The 25,483-nt window shown below is 37.9% G+C and overlaps 1 protein-coding gene across 1 annotated transcript in view; it reads left to right on the top strand.

The window, feature by feature from the left end:
* Positions 1-25,483, top strand: part of cacna1ib (calcium voltage-gated channel subunit alpha1 Ib) — a 190,888-nt gene that overhangs the window by 121,346 nt on the left and 44,059 nt on the right. The window contains exons 11-21 of the mRNA XM_087810032.1: positions 1,051-1,202; positions 4,611-4,796; positions 6,313-6,430; positions 6,707-6,862; positions 10,293-10,380; positions 13,597-13,754; positions 16,666-16,736; positions 16,810-17,299; positions 17,380-17,480; positions 23,661-23,784; positions 24,187-24,255. Of these exons, the coding sequence (XP_087666158.1) occupies positions 1,051-1,202; positions 4,611-4,796; positions 6,313-6,430; positions 6,707-6,862; positions 10,293-10,380; positions 13,597-13,754; positions 16,666-16,736; positions 16,810-17,299; positions 17,380-17,480; positions 23,661-23,784; positions 24,187-24,255 (1,713 nt within the window). The remainder of the gene's footprint in view (positions 1-1,050; positions 1,203-4,610; positions 4,797-6,312; positions 6,431-6,706; positions 6,863-10,292; positions 10,381-13,596; positions 13,755-16,665; positions 16,737-16,809; positions 17,300-17,379; positions 17,481-23,660; positions 23,785-24,186; positions 24,256-25,483) is intronic.

Raw genomic sequence — 25,483 nt, forward strand, 5'->3', positions numbered from 1 at the left:
GTTGTCTTCACGTCCAGCGTTTTTCGAACCAGTCGGTGATGTTTGACCTTCGACCATCAGTCTGCTCCACGCTGTCTTCGCAAGTCTATTACTTCCTCTCACAGGTATAGAATAGAATAGAATAGAATAGAAAACGATTATTCATCCCCAGAGTGGAAACACACTTTTACAACAGCAGCAGCAGGACAATGAAAATAAAGTGCATGGAAAAAAAGAAATAGTAAAAGAGATAATAAAATAAAATAAAATAAAACGATCTTATTACGACAGTATTAGAAAATTAGCACTATTAACAGAATAAAATAAAGTAAAATAAAAATAAAATAAAAATAAAAATAAAAATAAAAATAAAAATAAAAATAAAAATAAAAATAAAAATAAAAATAAAAATAAATAAAAATAAAAATAAAAATAAAATTAAAAATAAAAATAAAAATAAAAATAAAAATAAAAATAAAAATAAAAATAAAATAAAATAAAAAAAGTAAAATAAAAACAAAAAATAAAAACACACGAGAAGAAAAACACACTACGGATTAGCATCAGGATATTTAAAGTAGAGAGTTAAATATCCTGTCACCAGTTGGGATGAAGGACCTTCTATAACTTCTATGACCTTGTATATCTGTGTTGTTGTTATTCTATGATGACTGAGCTATTCTCGCTGACGCCGCCAACGTCGCAAGCTTGCGTGCAGTAGCTCTGTGTTCTCATCTGATAAATCCATTGCCTTTAGCTTATAAGCTGCATCATATCGATTTATCTCCTGTCTTTTATGAAGATGGTGTCAATGATGCAAAAATGTCCTGCTAAAAATCCAAACTACTTTCTTAATCTTTTCCCACGTCCGTCTCCGTTTACTACTAGAGAGCGCCCCTGGTGTCTGTTGATCTTGAATCAGCCACACCGTCATATTGGCCACAGGGTTTGCCAAAGCTTTTTTTTTTTTTTTTTTCTCTCGAAGCAACCTTTCTAGTCATTGCTCTCCTGTTCTTTGTTCTCAACTAATTTATTTTCTTTCCATTCGACTTGTTTCATGTGCTGCGTCAGCCAGAGGAGCTCACCAACATCCTGGAGATCTGCAACATCGTCTTCACCAGCATGTTTTCCCTCGAGATGATTCTGAAAATCACCGCATTCGGCTCCTTCAACTACTTGAGGAACCCCTACAACGTCTTCGATGGAGTCATCGTCATTATAAGGTGAACCAAAACGTGATTATATATGGAGGATGTATGTATGAACACCTGCCAGATTTCTTTTTTTTTCTAAATTAAGATAGTCCATGAATAGGACGGATATTAAGACTTAAATGTGTAGTTTTGGGGTGGATTTAAATTTAAAGATCAAACTGAGAAAATGGTAAGATTTGGTGATCTTTGTAGTTCCTTCCGGAATTGTTAAAGGTTATTCATTTGAATTGCTTTAAACTGACGCCCTATGCTAAACTAGCAGAAAGTGAATAGTTCCTAAGATTATTCCATCCTACAAAATGATGCTATTGTTTTAATGTATATGAGACTAAATGAACAAAAACAAAATATATATATAATAAAATAAAAAAAAAGACAATTCATTTTTATTGTCAGTGTCCAAGCGCCTGTTAAATCTACATCATATATATCCTGAACTTAAACATCAGTTAGAATCAAAACATTTTCATCAGTAGACAATTTTCATTACTTGTACACAAACACAATTTCTTCAACTGCAACAAAATTATAACCTGATATAAAACAGTTTTAACTGTAACTAAACAATTCTTAAATTAAATGATTATCAGACTAGATCTTTTTCAGATAGAAAAGGAGTAGTTCTGCCCATTTTTCATACTTTGTGATCATGATGTATGTAATTAACCCATGTATTAATGTCTGTATTATACATTGAGATTCAGGTTTAAGATTTAGTTTCAAATTGAATTGAACGGTTTCAAAAGTGAGACATATTTGCTGAATCGTTAAAACATAGACTTAGACTTAGACTTATACTTAGACTTAGACTTAGACTTAGACTTAGACTGCACTTTATTGATCCCTTTGAGATGACACTCTAATTGTCACTTAATGCAGCGCAGGATTAGTGAACTTCACTTCGGAGATAAGATAAGGCAGAGTTTCACAAATCCGTGAGTTTGATTTCATACTTTTAAGTCGTCGGCCAACACGATTCTTGAATCATGGAAGGTGTTTTATTAGTGCTAATATCATATTCTTATGTTCCTGGAGCTCCTTGCTGTATGCATGTGCTCTACTTAGATTCTAAATGTAACATTTTTCAAACGTCTAAAAGGAACCAAAAGTAATGATAATATCACAGTAATAAGACAGATAAAGAAGAACAAAAAAACACTAGAAATGAAGAAAAGTAAAATAAGGAAGTACAAAAAAATGCCAGAAAATGAAAACATAATTTGAGAAAGGAAATATAATTTACAATAAAAGGTAAATGGGCAGCAGAATAAAAACAGGATGAAAGATGTGGCACCTGACCACATCCCAGTTTATTCTTTCTAGTCTCTACAAACATGTCATTCAAGCGCCTCTCCGGCTCGTCTGCATCTGGATGCCAACATGTTCAACAGCGAAACCGCTTTTGTTGTGCTGGCGGTGTCGGTGGTCTGTGCTCCTTTGATCCGGTCCATTTAATCGACCATATTCGTCTCTGATCGCATTATAACGCTCACATCAAATACACATCAAAGGAGCAAAAACTGAACATGATCAAATGTGAAAGGCCGTCAGAGAAGATGCACATCGATTGAAAACCTCCCGCCTTCCCTTTCTACATTTAATTGAATGTCCCCTTTTGTCTGTGCCCAATAAAAGTCCAGACCTGCTACTGCGATGTGCTGAGGAAAGCCTTTATTTGAACAACACAAGTTCAATTATTTTCTTCCGTTTGCTTTAAATGCACATCGTTATATTAGATCAATTGAAAAGGTGCTGAGACGGAGCATACCTCTGACAAGGGCCTGATTTCACATGACTAGAAAAAGAAAACATGCAATCAAAAAATGAAACCTTTCACCGTTTTATTCACGACAAAATGCATTTTCCGGACCAATATTTGTACTCGATTCGTTTGGATACATGCCTTCTCAAGATTTCAACTCGTATTTCCATCCACAATATAGACATTTGTGCTCATAAGGTCAAGATTTTTAGCCATTCTTCAGAGAATGTGAATGATTACACGAAAACCTTTCTTCCACTCATGGTTAATGGTTGACTGAAGCTATTCAAGTTTCCTCACACGTCAGGGATCCACCTCCGTGTTTCACAGTAGGAATGGTGTTCTTCCCATCAAAGGCCTTGTTGACTCCCCTCCCGATGTAACGTTTATGGTTGTGGCAAAAAAAAAGTTCAATTTTGGTCTCATGACTCCAAATGGTTTAGTTCCAGAAGTTCTTAGGCTTTTCTCTGTGTTGGCGTAATGTAAGCGGGATACTTTGCGACTCGGCCTTGCTGCCCATTTTTCTTCAAGTGCCTCCTTACCGTGCATCTTGCAACAGCCACACTACATTAGTTTGATGTAGATGAGTCATTAATTTCAGCTGACGTTATTTGCCGTTTTTTCTTTACATCTCCAACCATTTTTCATGGCAGTTGGGGCTTAAATATTTACTGGTCTACATGAATCCCTCATTTTCCACTTCTCAATCAACTATTGAACATTGCTGACTGGCATCAATTACTTCAATATATTCTATACCCTTTTCTGTTTCATATATATATATATATATATATACCGTATTTTCCGGACTATAAGTCGCTCCGGAGAACAAGTCGCTCCAGCCATAAAATGCATAATAAAGAAGGAAAAAACATATATAAGTCGCATTTTCGGGGGAAATTTATTTGATAAAATTCAACACCAAGAACAGACATGTCATCTTGAAAGACAATTTAAAATAAAAATAGAATAGAGGCAACAACAGGCTGAATAATTGTGCGGTATGTTTCGTTACATGACACAACTGAGAACCTGGTATGTTAACATAACATATTAAGAGTTATTCAGAGAACTATAGCATAAATAACTAAGAAGTTTACCAAACCATCCGTGTAACTCAAAATAACTCAAATCCAATGAAATCTTCATCCTCGGTGTCACTTTTAAACAACTAACTAACTCTGGAGGTAGAAGATGCGGCGCTTCCTCATCTACGTCGAAATTATCAACACAGGCCTAGAGCGCCCTCTTGTGGCTTAGTGTGGAAAAAACATGGGAAATGATATACCGGGAACTCCTGTGTTGTTCTCAGTATTATCTTGATCTTTAAAGTATATACTTTTTTGAGTATTGTTTTGATTGTTAAAGCGCTTTGTGACCCTGGTCTGGAAAAGCGCTATATAAATAAATATTACTTACTTACTTACTTAATAATTTCACACATAAATCGCTCCAGAGTATAACTCGCACCCCCGGCCAAACTATGAAAAAAACTGCGACTTATAGTCCGGAAAATACGGTATATATATATATTCAGTTGAACCTCGTGGTCCCTATAATTCGATCTCATATGCGTCAACTTTTCTTTTCTGACCTGTTAGCAGCACCAGCTAAGCACTAGAAACCTTAATGTTTTCTTTACATCTGTCTTCCAGCATCTGCGAGATCGTTGGCCAGTCCGACGGAGGGCTGTCGGTGCTGAGAACCTTCAGGCTGCTGAGGGTCCTGAAGCTTGTGAGGTTCATGCCAGCACTTAGGAGACAGTTGGTGGTCCTGATGAAGACCATGGACAACGTGGCTACTTTCTGCATGCTGCTCATGCTCTTTATCTTCATCTTTAGGTACCAAAAAACCTTTCACTGTTGGTCCCACGAACCCTTTTTCAGTGTTGGGATGTTTTCAGCTGATTTTGTTGATAGATTTTAAACAGTTTCTAATCAGAAACCAAACCGTAAATTGCTTTATGGCTGCAGACACTTCCAACTAGCCTCTTGATAAAATAAAACCATGTTTAGACTCATTTGTACAATCCAAACACGGCTTCCAATATATATCCATGTTATAAATGAATACAAATGTTTGTTTTCTGCTTTTGGAAAACATGGCATTGATCCCATATGGAATGTGTAGGTCAGTCTTTATCAAAAAAGGGGTTCTTGTGTCAGGTTGGTTACCCTCTCACGGGTCCTACAGCGGTACTACAGAATTCTTCTTGTGCTCAAAATGACCCCCATGAACTGCTCTCTGTCTGGACTAAGTCGGATTTTTCATTTATTATTTGTACATTGAATTTGTTTTCCTAATTTCATTTAAAAAATTGAATATTTTCCAAAAACAAAGAATTTCTTTTAAGCATAGAGTTTGATATTATATATAAATAATTCAGAAATTGTTCTACTTATTCTAAATTCTATTATTTTTCTTCAATTCATTGCCTTTAAATTCAATGTAAAAATGTTGGTGTAATAGTGTCGCCAGTCAATACCAAAAGACTGCTGAGCTTCTTGATTTTTCTCTCCATCTTCGTCCAAGGAAAGTTTTAAACTAAAGAGATTAAAGAGATAACAAAGTGCAAATATGAAGAACGGAAATAACAAAAAGACCTAAAATACAACATAGAATAACATCATTTAATCTATTAAAGCTTCATGAAACAGTGTCATGTAGTTTTGAGGTCAGTAGGTGGCGCCATCAGTTTAAAAATGATATTTCATTAGAACAGTTGTTTAAAACAAAGGTAAATAGTGCAGACACCACCATCTAGTGGACTCTGAAAATAATGACACTGCTTAATGAAGCTAGTACCCATTTAAGTCCATGCAAGCATGTTAAAGGGATAATAAGTTATATAAACTAAATGACATGGCCATTTTTTTATTTAAAATATTTTACGTAGTTTTGTATTATACAAATATCCAAGTACAACGTCGGATATTTCAGCTACTACAGATATTAAAAAAAGAGAGATTCACAAGGACGTGGTACTCTCTTTTGGACTCATTCCCAGTTCAGATGAGTTACCTAGTCCCTCTACCATATCATGGGTCACCATGGAAAAAGGGTCTAAATGTAGCTTCAACAAGAGGGTCCACATAACCTGCTGGGAAAAATATTGCTCTTTTATCTTTTGTTTGCCCCAAATTAAAGTTGAAAATAATTGGTCGACAGGGTGAAACAATGAGCTTCTTTACACAACAAAGGAGCAACTAGAAGACTCTTTTCACCATTTTAAACCTTTTTAAAAAGTGGATAACTGCATAAGGATTTTAACTTTCCGAGTCCTACTTACCAATCAAATGTTTCGGACAACCTTTGTTCAAACTGACAGACTGAGTTGTTGGTGTTTTTGTTCTCAAGCATCCTGGGAATGCACATTTTCGGATGCAAGTTCAGTCTGAAGACAGACACCGGAGACACAGTGCCAGACAGAAAGAACTTTGACTCTCTCCTGTGGGCGATCGTCACCGTTTTCCAGGTAATTGCTCATCTCTTGTCTCTGAGTTGTTGAAGATCACTTTCATCTCTGGTCTCTTTGTTCCGTCTTCATATAGCAATAGCCTCATACAATTAATTCCGTCCTTTTTAATGCCTATTTCTGGGATGTAATTGGAAACCAAAACAAGATAAAAGTTGTTTTATAATAAGATTCCTGATTCATCCCTTTGTTATGGTAATAGTAAAAGTGTGGATCTGAGACCTTTAAAAACATTGTGGGTACTTCAGACAACAATTGTCTCTTTTTTTGTCAAAGATTCTGACTCAAGAGGATTGGAACGTGGTTCTGTACAATGGCATGGCCGCCACCTCTCCACTCGCTGCGCTGTACTTTGTCGCCCTCATGACGTTTGGAAATTATGTCCTCTTCAACCTGCTGGTGGCTATTTTGGTCGAAGGATTTCAGGCGGAGGTAAGTGATGGAAACCGCAAAAGTATAGATCTGTGAGAGGGTGTTTGGGTTACAGATGCATGTGTTCGATAACTGGCGTGACATCCATTAAATGAGAGTTTCACAAAGTATAGCGTCCTCCCCCTCGGGTTTGAAGGGTCGCCACAATGACTAGAGGGCAGCAAACCCGATCCATGCTTTACGAGACATGTGTCAACATGTTTTATTTTTGATAGCATTCTTATTGCTTATGCTTAAATAACATTTAGATCAAGAGATTAAGCTGTTTTTATATAAACAAGAAAGTCCCTAAAACAACTACTTACCAAAAAAAAAAAGAGACTTTCACATCTACTCTTAAAAGTCCAATTTAATCCGAGTACTAATTTCACTTTAGTAAAGAGACTTGAGAAAAGCACTCACTACCTATGGATACCCTCAGTTGTCAACACGTAAATTATAAAGGAAGAGAAATGCAAACACACTGAAATTCCTTACTTTTTTCTTGTATCGGATTTTCAGCAAACACCAGATTCCTGTTCACTTCAAGCCTCTAAACACCATTGGTGTGTCCCAAGTGCACTTCTGCACTTATTCTTAATATTTCGAGCACCCGATGAGCAGTGTGCGAAAATGTAGTGCGCTTTATGCACTCAAACAGCCATGAATTTGAGTGTGGATCGATGGACGATTTCCACACTCAACGACTAGTCTTCGGAGCAGATTCCAGCATAAATGTCTCAAGAAAACACTTATTTTACCACAAAACAACACAACAACAACAGTGATAACACAAAGAAACACAGGTTAATAACTTGTATCGATTGGGTTAAAGCGCTGTCAAGTGTCGGTGATAGTGTTCCTACAAGTGTTCCTATGTCTTAACAAGAAGGATCTGTCTCGCCTGCAGTTGATTCAGAACTCTGCAGCGAGAATTCTAACCCGCTCAAGTAGAAGAACTCACATTTCTCCGATCCTTAAAACTCTTCACTGGCTTCCAGTTTCTTTCAGGATCAACTTTGAAATTCTGGTTCTTACTTTCAGATCTATTCACGGTCAGACCTTCCATCAGTGATCTGATCCAGCCTTACACCCCAGCTCGGGCTCTGAGGTCTGTGGATCAGAATCTACTTATGGTTCCACGCACACGGCTCAGGACCAGAGGAGAGAAATCTTTTCAGGCTGTTGCTCCTAAGCTTTGGAACGATCTTCTCTCTCTTTGCTCTTGATGATCTACTGACTCCTTTAAGAAACATCTTAAGACGTTTCTATATGTTCAGGCTTTTCCTTGAATTTCTGGAACTCCTGTGTTGTTCTCAGTATTATCTTGATTTTTAAAGTGTATATACTTTTTTGAGTATTGTTTTGATTGTTTAAGCGCTTTGTGACCCTGGTCTGGAAATGCGCTATATAAATAAATATTACTTACTTACTTACTTACTTACAACTGTTTGCGATCTGTGTTCAAAAGTAGTAGAAGAAGAAGCTGTTGAGTCATTTCCTGTAAGTGTGTAGCGACAGTGTTTGATTTGAGACACAACTATTTGTCAAAATTATCTTATACTGTATTGTCACTTAGAGAACTGAGCTTTGATTTGAGACCGAGCACATAAGACAGAAGTCGGTCCATCCTAAGGGCTCAACACCCAGAGCAATGTGGTGTACACTGTCCAGTTCAGCGAGTAATGCCCGGATCTGTACATCGGGGAAACGAAATGACTGATTCCCAAGCGTATATAGCTCAACACAAGGCCACAGGACACTCTTTTGAGGACAACAAAGCTGATACAGTGATTCCAAATCCTCTCTATTGTTCTCTTTTCCTGCCCCTAACAGAATATTCAACGGCTCCTAACCCCAGCTCATTTGGAACTGAGTAAACTTCTCGGATGAGAAGTCCAACGTTGTCCTTGAAATCCACACAGTCCAGTTGACTCGCCTCTGAACCACTTGGATAACCATGAGCTGGATGAATGAGAACCTTCACGGCCATGACGGAAACATAACAATAACAATAACAATAATAGTAAAACATCTGTTTCTACGGCGCTTTTCATGCTACACAAAGAATGCTTTACATGATCACAAAAACAAGAAGAAGATCTACCCGGAGAAGTAGAAAGGAGAAGGAAAGGGAGAGGGTTTGAAAATGATTGGTGTAGAGGATGTTGAAGAGATCGGTTCGAGAGGACTTTTGAAGGACCGGCGTAGACAGTAGCGGCAGCGATTGCAAAAGCTTTTTTCTCTATATTGTGGTGATTGGTCCTGATGTTGTGAATTATTAATTTATGAAAGGAACATTTTTTTTTTTTTTCCAGCACTGAATAATTTGGAAAATGGAACATAAAATATAATCTGCCGTTGCCTGATAATTGCTAAGAAGATTAGAACCTGTTGCTCTTAATCAGCCAACAGAGCAGCAGTTTGAACTCACAGCCTGAAATTGTATAACTCTTCATTACGGCTCAAATTGATGTGAGCATTTTAATTTGTTTTTTAATGACTGCGGCGAAACGAAAGAAGCATCTGTTGGAGATGTTTCGGTCCCATTGATTTTTGAGAATGCCTCATTGTGTACCCTGCGATAGACTGGGCACCTGTCCAGGGTGTCCCCTGTCCGACGCCCTAACCAGCTGGGATAGCCTCCAGACCAGCACAACCCTGATAGAGGAAGATAAAAATAAGTTAAAGATGATTCAAATTCCTTAACCTGGAGACGTTGACAGAAAACTGAGTCTGCTGTGACGATGGTGTTCACAAGTCTCATTTCTAGCGACGAGCAGCAGGAAAACCGTCGACACCTTCAGGTGAACCTGACAGCCTGACATCGTCTTTACGAAGCGAGGGAGAGGAAATGAAGGAATCCCAAGAGGAATTGATCGGAGAGGGACGCGTTTCATCTTTACACAAAATGTCAAAAATGTTTTTTTGTATAGAACTTAATTTGCTAATGTTTGGTGCAAGATGAGGTCCCCGCTTCAAATCCAGAAACCAGCAAATAACTTTTTAAAAATTGTATTTTCTTTCCAGTTTAATACGATCAGCAACCTTAAAATTGTCCACAGGTGTGGTTAGGAGTCTCAAAGACAGGGCAGCTTTTCCAGGGTGTCCCGTGACTCTTGCCCTGTTTAGCTGGAATAGCACAAAGCGGCAGTGAGACTCACTTTAGGTCCAAAAACTAGTGACGGGCTGATGAAGCTTCATGAAACAGTCATGTTGTTCATAGGTCAGTAGGTGGCGCCATCAGTTTAAAAATGATGTTTCATTAGAACAGTTGTTCACTTTATTCTAAACAAAGGAAAATAGTGCATCTAGTGGACTCTAAAAAACAATGACACTGTTTCATGAAGCTTCATCATATAGATTAAACAAATACAACTAAGCAATACATTCATGTAATGTTACCTTCTGTTGAGTCCACACGTTCATATTCTTATCCTTTCTTTCACAGGGGGACGCCAACCGTTCGTATACTGATGAGGATCAGTCGTCCTCCAACTTCGATGAGAGTGAGAAACACGACTCCATAAAGCTGTCGGGTGAGAGCGACGAGCAGTCACCGAGGGCATTTACCAGCAGGACATTGTTTTATTTCTTAAGTCTAAGAATAGGTTTTCACTCGGAGAAATGACGGGAAGATTCGCAGTAATTCAAGTAACAAATGCTAATAACCAAACTGATGCTAATATTAATTTTAAAAAGACAATAGAAGTACTTTTTTTTTTAAAGTACACTATTCCAAGAGAAGAGAAGAAGTAAAGGAGTTGTTAAAGCAACCCTATATATGGTAAATGGCTATAAAAATATCCCTTACAACAGGAAAAGGGTTATTTTAATATACACAGACATTCAGGGGCAATTTATGTGTTGATTTAACAGTTTTTATTAAAATATTTACAGTAGAAAATGTGCTTAAGCCCCGCCCACAGAAAAACCCTTTGTTATTCTGGAGTTGAAATCTTCTTTGACATAACCACGCCCACTCTTTTAAGGCTTGTCACCGCGCAACATCAACTCGGGAAGTCTCCATCTCCAAGGGACTCGTTGTATAAACAAAGCTGGCATGATTACAGCTGAATGGAGGAGGAGTGAAGCCATTATTATGTCATAATGGACTCCGCTCTCGTAACCTCTTGTTCGGCCAGATTCCAGAGCAACTTTATAAAGTAATAAGTTGAAAGCATGGTCATGATGATGAACTTACTGCATCTTGGAGAGGAAGATTCAAAATATTCAAAAGTGAGTCAGGACAGTTGGGTTTTCATATTAGTTTCTCTTTATTTCTAAAATACCAGCCACACTTAATGACCTGGATAACTGAGCTAGTATTGACTGGACCACATTTATAACTAGTTAATACACTAACTGATTTTGGCTTTAAAACACACTATATCAGTTAAAATGTCCAAGATATATTTCAATCTTTATGTAACAGAACTGGCTCACAAAACATACACAATCAAAGTAGTGAGGCAAAGCTAACCAACACAGAGAGTGACGGAAGTATGAATCAAATATCTCCCTTTTTCAGCATTTCCTTTACATGTCACTGGAATTACTCCTGACATTTCTTTTTTTTTCGTGGAAAATCCTACAATCATGCTTAAAGTGTTTTTGGCCATCATTTAAGCAATGTTTTTAAAAAAAAAAAACTCATTGGGAAATACTGAAATTTGCTTCCCTGTTTCCAAAGCCTTAGCTTCAGACACAAAATGTAAATGAGCGTTCAGTGAGAACACAATGAATTTGGTCCAACCTTCCACAGCAGAGCAAGCATGTGAGCTGAGAGAGGATTTAAAGAGCGACTGCAGAGACCCGAGGAATCAAGATTTCCCTGCAGTGTCAGCAAAAGTATAAGCCAAGACTCAGAGATTAAGTAAATCAATTCATATATGATGTTTATTTCAGAGAATTCATTCATATACTGAAGTTTCAATATTATCCAGAATTTGTCTCACTGATTACTTCCTATTTTTCAACAAAATAAACGAAAATTGATTTATGTGAGCTCTATATTTATGGTTTTGAGGGAAAATAAAGCTTAAGAAATGTACCTTTATTGAGTCAAACCAACCGTAACCAAATCATTGAAAGATATGCTAATATGAGTATCGCATTTCCCGCAACCTTATTCCACCTCAATCACACAAGAGGCTGTTTGAAAAAATATATATATTATTCAAGAAGAATTTGTAATAAGTTTGTTTTGTGTAACTTAAATTCACAAGACTCGGATCATAAGAAAAACTTGTTGTAGATCATGATGTTGGACTGTAGATGACTAGTTTGAACTTTCCTGCATTTTATTCACAAAAAAAAAAAAAGATTGTTTCGTTTTAGCTACGATGTTAAAGGAAGAAATGCTGATTTTCACCCTTAAATTAGAAATATTGTGAACGGCTCATTCTTTATGCATCACACCAGCCTGCAGGAGCTAAAATCAATCCCAGAACTCTATTCCAAAACAAATTCCCCTCGCAGGGAGGTCTACGAGGGGTGAATAATAATAGCAACAGTGGATGAACATCATGCTTAAAGTCAACGATTATGGAAACTTTAAGAAAGTAAGTTAATCTTGAACAAAAGCGGTCACTGGCGTGATCATATTGTTAGCCTGCAGTGTGTTTTCCTGCCATGTGTGTGATACAAGCATCTGCAAGCAAGACCTCGGCAGTGGATTTTTTTTTTTAGGCCTCTATTTTCCTGTAAGCGATCAATTCAGCTACAGCACAAAAAGTAATATCAGGACCTTTTTTTTTCGAGTTGGCTTCATCGGAACAATAAACATTTAATGGTGGGGCGTCAACAAATGCTACCATAACCAAGTCACATTAGTGACAGGCTTCACAAAACGTTTCCTATTTTTCAGACCTTAGTAATTGGCGCTGAAGGTTCAAAAAATGATTGAGAAGTAGTTCATTCCGGAAAAAGGACACTGCTTCTTAAAGCTACACCATCATTCAGTTTTGAACACACGTGACAAGTATTAAAAAATATGTTCGTCAATTTGAATCTTGAACCGTTAGAAGGTGCTTGAGATTAGGGGTGTGTATCGGCAAAATTTGAATAACGATAAGATAAATTGCGATATCATGCTATACTAAAAATAAGAAAATATTTGTAGTATTGTCCGAGTATTTGACCCTGGTATTGTGGAATTTACAGACCGCCTGACTTCTGTCCAAACATCAGCTTTAAAAGACTGTATCCTCTCATCCTCAGTTCACCCCGGGATCTCGCGTGATTTCAGTGTTGCTCTAGCTGCGGAGAACCGAAACACTGCTGCCATCTAGAGGCCGGAAGTTTAATCGCAACCCAAAAATGTACACAGTGTGAATATTATCATGTTAATTGTACATTTAAAAATCAAATTATTTTATTGTAAACACACCACACACATACCTAACCCTAAAACAACGATGGTAACACGTAAATTATGATTTTTGTCAAACCAAATTGGATTAGATGTGATTAACTTTATTATTATTATTACATTTATTATTGTCTCGAGATCTCCTTCGGGAAATTAGATTTCAAGTTCACAGCAGACGATAGAAGGTAAAGCAAGTTTCATTAAAGCCATAAATATATATATTTATATATATATATACAGCATATTATCGCTATATATTGACAAATCGATATTTTCTAACACCCCTACTCCGGATGGTACGATGTTCTCATGTGCTATGTCCAAAATGATTCCCTGAAATTGTGGATTTATGTTCTCTTTATCTGTCTCTCAATGCGAATAGACCCCCGGATCGGTACCCCGAATGGTCATCTAGAACTGGGCATCTGCGGGTCCCGGACCTCCTACTCTTCGGACAAGCGCAGCCTCACCTTGGAGTCGCAGAAAAGCAGCATGATGAGTTTGGGGAAGAGTAGCCTGGAGAGACGCTCCCTGTCACTGGTACTTTGCTTTACTCTATTGCACTATCAATATTATTTTCAGAGTCCACTAGATGGCGGTCTCTGCGCTACTTTTCTTTGTTTTAAACCACTATATTCCAATGGAAGATCATTTTTAAACTGATGGCGCCACCTACTGACCTCTAAACAACATGACACTGTTTCATGAATCAGACCATCACTGCACAGGACATTTAACAAGTCAACAAGGGAAGAAAGTGCATTTATTTTTATTGTTCTTCACGTTTTCTCTTTATACAAACGTATCTCAGTTTCTCACCACTCTCGGATGATCTCTATATGTGTCACAATATATAGCGATAAACGAGCATTGAGTAAGTAAGTAAGTAAGTAAGTCATTTTTATTTATATAGCGCTTTTCCAGACCAGGGTCACAAAGCGCTTAAACAATCAAAACAATATTCAATAAAGTATATATTTTAAAGATCAAGATAAAACTATTTTTTTTTGCTGGCCATTATTTGGCACAAATTATCAATAAATCTATAGTCAGAATTACGTGAAAATCGACTGAAACACAAAGCTTGCAACATGTGTAAATGATAGAAACTTCACAATAAATTCACAAAAAAAAGATGCTTATTTAAATGTGTATCTGACGACTGAGCGCCAGGAAAAACACTGCTTTATAAATAACACACTCCGCAGGAGCACAGATAGTCAATCATTTTCAAATGTTGTTTCTAAGGCAACAACACTTTAGTCAATGTTTCACGGCCGCTGTATCAACCTTCTTGACTGACTGATGGGTGCCGAGAGACGGCAGGAAAACGATTGACAGGGAGATGTAAGGATCGAAAACAGTGGCGAGATAATAACGGTCGAGAGCGTTCGGGTCTCAAAGTGAAACCGAGATGATGTTAAAGGAGTTTTTTTTTTGAAAGGCATGATTTGTTTCCGTTCGAATGAAGTCGTGGACCAGCGTTTATGTGAAGCTCAGAGGAAGGAGACTCTGTGAGGACGGAGTCGTCGGGATAAAATGTGGCAGCAGAGACAAAAGGCAGACCCAGTTAATCTCATCAGAGATGGATTGAAATACACACTTTTTGATGTTACATATACATGCATTTATTTATTCCACTGAATTGATGTTTTATGAATTTAGAAATGAATGAATTCAACAGAGCTCAGATTACGTCGACGATAATAAGGAAGATAAATGTTATCAGAAATTATTTGTCTAATCTGAAGACGCCATTTTGTTTGTGATGTCACATCCTTCTTGATCTTTAAAGTATGTACTTTATTGAGTATTGTTTTGATTGTTTAAGTGCTTTGTGACCCTGGTCTCAAAAAGCGCTATATAAATAAATATTACTTACTTACTTACTTACTTACTAGAGTTTTGATCTGATTCGTTTTAGTTGATGGACCTTCAAATAAAGAATTTGATGGAACTTTATACGGATTAAACTTTTGAAAACATGTTTGTGTTTGGTGGAGTGAGAGCACATTTTGAATATTCAGGCATATATAAACAAAAATCTATATACATTTGTATGTTTTAACTAAGAATTCTGACTTTAAAGTGGAAATTCTGAGATTAAAGGAAATTTTAACTGAGAATTTTAACCTTAAAGTCAAAATCTTAAAATTAAATTAAGAACTTTATCTTTTGAAGTTATAGATGGATGGGCGATGGATGGATGGATGGATGGATGGATGGATGGATGGATGGATGGATGGATGGATGGATGGATGGATGGATGGATGGATGGATGGATGGATGGATGGATGGATGGATGGATGGATGGATGGATGGATGGATGGATGGATGGATGGATGGATGGATGGAGAAATGCCAGATTAAAGGGATTTTAAACTAATAATTTTATCTTTAAAATGAGAATTCTGAGATTAAAGGGACTTTAAATGGATACATTTAATTTTGATCAAGGGGAAAATTCTCACTTGAAACTGAGAACTCAAATTTCCGAGAGAGATTTCTAAGATAAGAAAAGCGCTGTACAAATAAAAATTACTTACTTACTTACTTACAAACACATTTGTTTTCCGGGTCACCTTGACCCAGACATAACACAAGGGATGAAGTCAAAATTGCGAGATTAAAGGGACTTTATAAGACAAATTTAAAGTGAGATCCATGATATTTTTCCCACACACTTGCATTATTTATTTTCTGTATTATTAAACATACATTCAAATATTGATAAAAATGTTATAAAATCAATATTTTTATATGTTCAATATTTGGATGTATATATTTCTTATACCATTTAATATAAGGATCATGAAGATGGTTTGGCATTAAAACATTTTTCAATTTTTTTTTTAAATGATCTACCTTCATCAATGTTGTCTTTTTCTGATACTGATTCTGACTTTAAAGTGGAAATTCTGAGATTAAAGCAAATTTTAACTGAGAATTTTAACCTTAAAGTCAAAATCATGGTGGATGGATGGATGGATGGATGGATGGATGGATGGATGGATGGATGGATGGATGGATGGATGGATGGATGGATGGATGGATGGATGGATGGATGGATGGATGGATGGATGGATGGATGGATGGATGGATGGATGGATGGATGGATGGATGGATGGATGGATGGATGGATGGATGGATGGATGGATGGATGGATGGATGGATGGATGGATGGATGGATGGATGGATGGATGGATGGATGGATGGATGGATGGATGGATGGATGGATGGATGGATGGATGGATGGATGGATGGATGGATGGATGGATGGATGGATGGATGGATGGATGGATGGAAAATCTATATTTTTATATGTTCAATATTTGGATGTATATATTTCTTATACCATTTAATATAAGGATCATGAAGATGGTTTGGCATTAAAACATTTTTATTTATTTTTTTTAAATGATCTACCTTCATCAATGTTGTCTTTTTCTAGCGCCGTTGCCGCACTGCCAACTATCACAACTGGGGGCGCCCCTTCCACCCACAGTCCCTGTGGAGTCGCAGGTAAACGTTTTCTCGCCCAATAAGCACTCGTGGGTCAAACCTCAACTGAATCCATCCAACTTGGAAATCCCAGGTCCAGCTCCTACAGCCTGGGCCGGAGGAGCTACGGCTTCGGCGGGGCCCCCCTGGTGGGAGGCAGCCTCCGGGTGCACAGCACCGGGTCCCCGTACGGCTGCACCTACACCGCTGAGCAGGAGACCCTCCTGTCCCACCCGCCTCACCCCCACCATCCTCCCCCACCGCCGCATCACCCGCCACAGGCCGCTCGCTTCTTCTCCAGGCAGTACGGCGCCAGGAGGGACCGCAGGGCTCTTTCCTTGGACCTACCGGAACTCTTTCAGGCCGGCGGACCCCCGCAACCGGCCCAAGGCACCGAGCGGTGGGCCGGATCGGTGGCCGGCGGGTCCGTCAACGGCGGGTCCGTCAACGGCAGCGGCTTCGGGGTGGACCACCGAGACTGCAACGGCAAGGCACCGGGTCCGAGCATCCACCTGATGAAAGAAGTTTACCCAGAAGTCAACGCTCGCAAGGACAGAGTGGATCACGACGAGGATATGGATTATGTGAGTGTTGATCAGGTTTGTTTAAATAAAGTTGATTCAATTGTTTGTTTCAAGTTGTTGTTTTTTTTTTTGTTATCCAGAGCATTTGCTTCCGTGTCCAGAAGATGTTCGAGGTGTACAAACCAGACTGGTGCGAATCCAGAGAAGAGTGGTCCGTCTACCTGTTCTCGCCTCAAAACAGGTGAGTTGAAGATAAAGATTTGAAAGAACATTAAAAAGAACAAAAACAAATGAGAACATAATCTCTCTACTGTCGAAGAACAACATTGTTTGTGCTACGAAATTCTCTTTCGCATCTCACTGGGAGAACAAAAATGAATAAATGAATACAAATCAAATACATTTGTCAATTAATGAATACATATAATTATTATAGTTATATATAAATGATTATCAACCAAAGTAACATTCATTAAAAGTTCAGTCTTAATAGACGTGAAGCGTTTATCTTAAACAAAGGATAGAAATCAGATCTGGTTTAAAGTCTACTGATGGTCTGATGAAGCTTCATGAAACAGTGTCATGTTGTTTAGAGGTCAGTAGGTGGCGCCATCCGTTGAAAACTGTTCTAATGTTTCATGTTCAAAACTAAGGAAAATAGTGCAGAGACCGCCAATCAAGTGGACTCTGATACTGATGGTCTGATGAAGCTTCATGAAACAGTGTCATAGTGTTCAGAGGTCAGTAGGTGGCGCCATCCGTTGAAAACTGTTCTCATGTTTCATTAGGAAAATAGTGCAGAGACCGCCATCTAGTGGACTCTGATACTGATGGTCTGATGAAGCTTCATGAAACAGTGTCATAGTGTTCAGAGGTCAGTAGGTGGCGCCATCCGTTTGAAAACTGTTCTAATGTTTCATGTTCAAAACTAAGGAAAATAGTGCAGAGACCGCCATCTAGTGGACTCTGATACTGATGGTCTGATGAAGCTTCATGAAACAGTGTCATGTTGTTTAGAGGTCAGTAGGTGGCGCCATCCGTTTGAAAACTGTTCTAATGTTTCATTAGGAAAATAGTGCAAAGACCGCCATCTAGTGGACTCTGATACTGATGTTCTGATGAAGCTTCATGAAACAGTGTCATAGTGTCCAGAGGTCAGTAGGTGGCGCCATCCGTTGAAAACTGTTCTAATGTTTCATGTTCAAAACTAAGGAAAATAGTGCAGAGACCGCCATTTAGTGGACTCTGATACTGATGGTCTGATGAAGCTTCATGAAACAGTGTCATATTGTTTAAAGGTCAGTAGGTGGCGCCATCCGTTGAAAACTGCTCTAATGTTTCATGTTCAAAACTAAGGAAAATAGTGCAGAGACCGCCATCTAGTGGACTCTGATACTGATGGTCTGATGAAGCTTCATGAAACAGTGTCATAGTGTTCAGAGGTCAGTAGGTGGCGCCATCCGTTTGAAAACTGTTCTAATGTTTCATTAGGAAAATAGTGCAAAGACCGCCATCTAGTGGACTCTGATACTGATGGTCTGATGAAGCTTCATGAAACAGTGTCATGTTGTTTAGAGGTCAGTAGGTGGCGCCATCCGTTGAAAACTGTTCTAATGTTTCATGTTCAAAACTAAGGAAAATAGTGCAGAGACCGCCATCTAGTGGACTCTGATACTGATGGTCTGATGAAGCTTCATGAAACAGTGTCATAGTGTTCAGAGGTCAGTAGGTGGCGCCATCCGTTTGAAAACTGTTCTAATGTTTCATGTTCAAAACTAAGGAAAATAGTGCAGAGACCGCCATCTAGTGGACTCTGATACTGATGGTCTGATGAAGCTTCATGAAACAGTGTCATGTTGTTTAGAGGTCAGTAGGTGGCGCCATCCGTTTGAAAACTGTTCTAATGTTTCATTAGGAAAATAGTGCAAAGACCGCCATCTAGTGGACTCTGATACTGATGTTCTGATGAAGCTTCATGAAACAGTGTCATAGTGTCCAGAGGTCAGTAGGTGGCGCCATCCGTTGAAAACTGTTCTAATGTTTCATGTTCAAAACTAAGGAAAATAGTGCAGAGACCGCCATTTAGTGGACTCTGATACTGATGGTCTGATGAAGCTTCATGAAACAGTGTCATATTGTTTAAAGGTCAGTAGGTGGCGCCATCCGTTGAAAACTGTTCTAATGTTTCATGTTCAAAACTAAGGAAAATAGTGCAGAGACCGCCATCTAGTGGACTCTGATACTGATGGTCTGATGAAGCTTCATGAAACAGTGTCATAGTGTTCAGAGGTCAGTAGGTGGCGCCATCCGTTTGAAAACTGTTCTAATGTTTCATTAGGAAAATAGTGCAAAGACCGCCATCTAGTGGACTCTGATACTGATGGTCTGATGAAGCTTCATGAAACAGTGTCATGTTGTTTAGAGGTCAGTAGGTGGCGCCATCCGTTGAAAACTGTTCTAATGTTTCATGTTCAAAACTAAGGAAAATAGTGCAGAGACCGCCATCTAGTGGACTCTGATACTGATGGTCTGATGAAGCTTCATGAAACAGTGTCATAGTGTCCAGAGGTCAGTAGGTGGCGCCATCCATTTGAAAACTGTTCTAATGTTTCATTAGGAAAATAGTGCAGAGACCGCCATCTAGTGGACTCTGATACTGATGGTCTGATGAAGCTTCATGAAACAGTGTCATAGTGTTCAGAGGTCAGTAGGTGGCGCCATCCGTTGAAAACTGTTCTAATGTTTCATGTTCAAAACTAAGGAAAATAGTGCAGAGACCGCCATCTAGTGGACTCTGATACTGATGGTCTGATGAAGCTTCATAAAACAGTGTCATAGTGTTCAGAGGTCAGTAGGTGGCGCCATCCGTTTGAAAACTGTTCTCATGTTTCATTTGGAAAATAGTGCAGAGACCGCCATCTAGTGGTCTCTGATACTGATGGTCTGATGAAGCTTCATGAAACAGTGTCATTATTTTCAAAGTCACACATTTTACTTGCAAGTGAGAAAGAAAATAAAGCACAGAGTTGTGAGTTCGCTATTATATTTTCGTCGCAGTTTTCAAAAGGCGCTCTTACTCCACCAAACACAGAATTAAATGAGCGATTAATGCTCAAGGCTGAGGGTCAGCGTTCACTTCTTCAGAGATGGTTTCGATTGTACATTTTCACATTTGAAAATAAAAAGCAAGGGGGGGGGTTAATAATAAGGTGTGAGGGGTCTTCAAGGTTAACCCAATTATTTTTGTTTAAATTCAATATAGAAAAGAGGATTCGAACAGAGAGATGCTGCTGTTGTTTTATTCGTATCTTTTTCAATCACTATAGATAACTAGCTACTAGAATTGCCTGTGGCACACCCCAAGGTTCCATGTTAGGTCCTTTTAAGTCTTCCCACCGTCACATGGATTCCCGTGAGTGGGAAAGCGTTACTCGCTCCTCACTTTTCACTTCATTTTCATACTCGGCAGGAGAGGAATTACACTTGATTTTCCCACATTTGAAAAAAAATCTTGTTGGAAAAATGTGGAAAAATCCATATTTGTGATCAGACCGTTTTATTGAACCACTTTTTTTTTGTGGGCTTCAATATATTCTTTCCCACAGTCAGCAATATTTAATCCGGCGCCCAGGGTGGTGTGTTCACTTGTTTCTTTGGCAATGTTTTCTCAGAGACTTGAATTCATTGCCAGAAGCGAAGCAACCCTTAGCCACACGGAAGAACAATCACTCCAGACTCCCCGCACACCCAGAGGCACTTAAGGGAAAGCAAGGCCCAAGGGCTGTTGCCTCAGCATCCCAGCAGGTGCCATCTGTCCAATGAGAAAAAATCAGGTCCTGAGAGACTTGGCAGTCGGCGGAGAAGCATTTGGCTTCATGCACGGCTGTGTGCATTTACACATTCATGGGCGATACAAGCGGGAATATGGTGGGAGCATACGCCGACGAGTACAAGGATCACCGTGGATGTTTGATCAAAGTGGAGAGACTAGACCTGCTCGGCAACGAGGCGATGAATTCCCGCTGGTGCCGTGGACGAGACCAGGTCTTCTCGGCAGATACAGGATCCAGAGTTTGATCAATTTAAACATGACTTTGAAGCGACGAAACCAAGTCAACAGATGTGCGAGAAGCATTTTTAGTCCTTCTTTCAGTGAGAGTTACACCATTTACAAAGTAAGAAAATGTCCTTTGAAAGCCAAGAAACATGTGTAGTTTTTTTAAACAAATGAACAAACTCTAAAACAAATGAGAGATTTAAAACAAATGGACAAAATTGTGAAACAAATGATTCTAAAACTGAAGAACAAACTGAGAAACAAATCTGCACGTTTTCTAACCACATTTAATCTGAAACAAATTTACAAACTCTGAAGAAAAACTCAATTGTGAAACACATTTACATCAGTTGTGAAACAGATAAACAAACTGAAACGAAAAAACATTGAATGTGAAATGAATTCTCAAACTCCAAGAAAAAAAAGAAAATTAAAAAAAAAAAAGAAAAACAAACCAGGAAAACTAAGATTTTTTTTTTTGCATGAAACAAATAAAAAAAAACGAATTAAACATGAAAAAAATGAACAAGCTCTGAAACAAATTAGCAAACATTTAAAAAAGATGAACAAAGTTTAAACATATTTGCACAAATTCTGAAGCAATTTCACATTTTGTTTTTAAACAAACGTATGTATTTTTTTAAGCGAATTAATTATAGTTTGAAACAATTGATCAAACTCTGAAATAATGATACAAAATTGTGAAACAAATGATCGAATTCTAAAACTAAAGAACAAAAATGCACATTTTCTAACCAAATTTAGTCTGAAATAAATTTGCAAACTCTGAAAAGAATACAAAATTGTGGAACAAATAAACAATTGCTGAAACAGAATCAATGAACAAATAAATAAAACAAATGAACAAAATCAGAAACTCATTTTTAAAACGATAAAATAAAGGATCACATTGTGATGAATAAACTAAATTGTGACACATTTTTAAAAGTGTAACAAATGAGAAAACTCTAAAGAAAAAAATAAAACAAATGAAGAAACTCAACTAATCAGTAGAAAAACAAAGTAAATTAAATAAACAAACATTGAAAAAAATGAGCAAACATTTTAAACAGATGAACAAATTGAAACATATTTGCACAAATTCTGAAGCAAATTCATGTTTCGTTTTGAAACCAATTAAAAAAACAACTTTAAAGCAAATTAATTATAGTTTGATACAATTGATAAAAGTTTGAAACATTGGATCAAACGCTAAAGCAAATTTACAAATTGTTGAATTTTTTTTAACAAATTCTGACACAAACTCAAAATGGGAAAAAATTTGGCACAAATCTACAATATTGTCAATAAAATGTACAAAAAAAATCATCAAACAAATGTAGAAACTCACAAATGTGTGTCAATGCTTGTTAATACATGTAAACAATTAACTTTGTGTATCTGTTTAACAGGTTTGTAGTTATTATATGTTTATATTCATCTTATTAGCACATATTTTAGGAAAGAAAAAAGACAAACGCATGAATATTTCACACCTAAACCACTGGATCTCTGGTTATTTGAGTCGGATCGAGGCGGTAATAATAGGACAGATGTGTTGGTTTAATTGGATTGTGCTGCTGGATCTGAAGCAGCAGATAAAGCTACAGAGGTAGCAGCTCTCAAAGATAAAGAGGGAACTTTGAAGTCTCTCACCCCCAAGAAAGATGCTGCAACAATCAGCTAAATCTGCTCTGATTAGAAGTACCAGGTCTTTACTGAGGGCACCGGCGTTTGGAAACACAACAGATACATCCACCTGATGTGCTCGAGGGGCGCTCGCTTCACTCCGTCGCACTTTTGCTCGTCTGAACTTTGAGATGAGTCAATATTTCACACTCGTGTGGCTTCAGGGAGAGAAAACTTTACAAGGTACTTGGATGCTCTACCTGCTAGTTGCACGGCAGAGACGAAAACAAAGAGACAAAAATAAAAGCTCAATCACAAAATTAAAGTGCAATATTAAAACTGAAAGCACAATCATGAGAATAAAGGCACCATCACAAAACTTATAGCAAAATCTTGAAAATAAAATGTCAATCATATAAAAGCTCAATGAAAAAGTAAAAGCTCAATAACTAACATGAAATTACAATCATAAAAATATTAGCATATTCACAAAAATAAAAGCTCAATAAAAACTAAAAGAACAATTATCAAAATAAAAGCTAAAAAAACATAGTAAAAGCACAATAATAAATATAATAGCTTAATAAAAGCCAAAGTAAAAGCACAATCATCAAAATAAAATCTCAATAAAAACCAAAGTAAAAGCGCCATCATCAAAAAGCTCTATCACAACTTAATAGCTCAATTATCGAAGATTAAAGACTCTCTCTGCTCACATGTGTTTCTCTCCGCCAGGTTCCGACAACTCTGTCAGTCCATTATCGCTCACAAGCTTTTCGACTACGTCGTTCTGGCTTTTATCTTTCTGAACTGCATCACAGTGGCACTCGAGAGACCCAAAATCCTTCAAGGCAGCCTGGTAAGATAAATGTTTTGAAATCACTGACCTTCTACCCGACTTGTTCCAGGAAAAAATGCATGAGAGGAAATATTAAACTGTTTATTTTAATCCTTGAATGAATCAATTAAAATTGATTATTAAAATTATTTTTTCCAATAAAATTGTTTTCAATACATTTATGTAACTTTTTGCATTTTAATGTTTCCACCATTGAAGCAAGTTTTGTAAGGAACATAAAGATTTTTAATTATTCTCCAAGTTACTTCAAGTGAAAAACCTACTTTCATTTTATTCATGTTTGCATACATTTCAATTTAATGTTCACTTCACTCAACAAGATGCATAAAACATTTGACTTTTTCCATTGACTTTTAATGTTTCTTTTTCATTGTGCGTCTGACAATCTGATCTTTCTTACAGGAGAGGCTGTTTCTCACCATTTCTAACTACATCTTCACAGCCATCTTTGTCGCAGAGATGACTGTCAAGGTAAATAATTGATTCCACCGCTGTCCTTATGCTTCCTCACACACCTTTAACTCCAGAAATGACATCTATAACTCAAGCATCTTTTTCCTTCATTGCAAAAGATGGAGATGCGAAATTTCTTTTCCTCTTTCTTCTCCGGTGATCGACTCGATAATCATCTTTCATCCGTCTCACTCGTGCGCTCGTCTTGTTGCTCCTAACTTGTAGTTGAATCAGCAGCACATGTTCTGTTGGCAACAGGCTTGTAGATGGAGCTGGTAATTAGAAAGCTATCGCTCTTCAAATGGCCTTTTAGCTCCTCCTGATTTTCCCATCGATAAATACTGTTTCTAATCCGCTGTCCGAAACACTGGTGTTATCCATTATTAAGGCCCTTGTGACTGCTGGTGTTCTCCCCAGCGCTGGGACTTTGCTGATTTATTCATGACTGAAGATAATTAAGATGTGGAGGATGAGGATGTGTGTGATCATCTCGGCTATCAGCTGCAAACTTTCCCCCCTTTTTCAAAGATGTACAGTGTGATTCTGGCCCAGAACTGACCCCAGTTTGTTTCATCTGTTGTGTTGTGTGGTTATTTTTTTTAATCTCTATCTCCCTCATAACTTCAACTTAATCGGAGCAGATCTTCTCAATTCGACATTGAACTCTGGTGTGAATTCCACCTCTTCGCGCTGATAATAAATAACGTGACACCGTTCCTTGTGTTCGGGCACGATCGCCCTCAGGAAATAAATAATTAAACCACCTTTACTAATTAAAGAGCTGCTCCTCTCTGAGAGTCAATTCATCAAGGATGCTTCCTGGCCCTCGTACCCCACTTACTCATGTGCGAACACACTCGGATCACTTTGAGCAGATCGCCATGCTGTGACCGCAGCCTTGTGGTGGTCTGATGAAGCTTCATGAAGCAGTGTCTTGTTGTTCAGAGGTCAGTAGGTGGCACCATCTGCTTAAAAATGACATGATGTTTCATGAGAGCTAGTGATGGTCTGATGAAGCTTCATGAAGCAGTGTCGTGTTGTTCAGAGGTCAGTAGGTGGCGCCATCAGTTTAAAAATGACATGATGTTTCATTAGAGCTAGTGATGGTCTGATGAAGCTTCATGAAGCAGTGTCATGTTGTTCAGAGGTCAGTAGGTGGCGCCATCAGTTTAAAAATGACATGATGTTTCATTAGAGCTAGTGATGGTCTGATGAAGCTTCATGAAGCAGTGTCATGTTGTTCAGA

This window comes from Callionymus lyra, chromosome 1, assembly GCF_982586985.1.
Source record: "Callionymus lyra chromosome 1, fCalLyr1.hap1.1, whole genome shotgun sequence".
Taxonomy (NCBI): domain Eukaryota; kingdom Metazoa; phylum Chordata; class Actinopteri; order Syngnathiformes; family Callionymidae; genus Callionymus; species Callionymus lyra.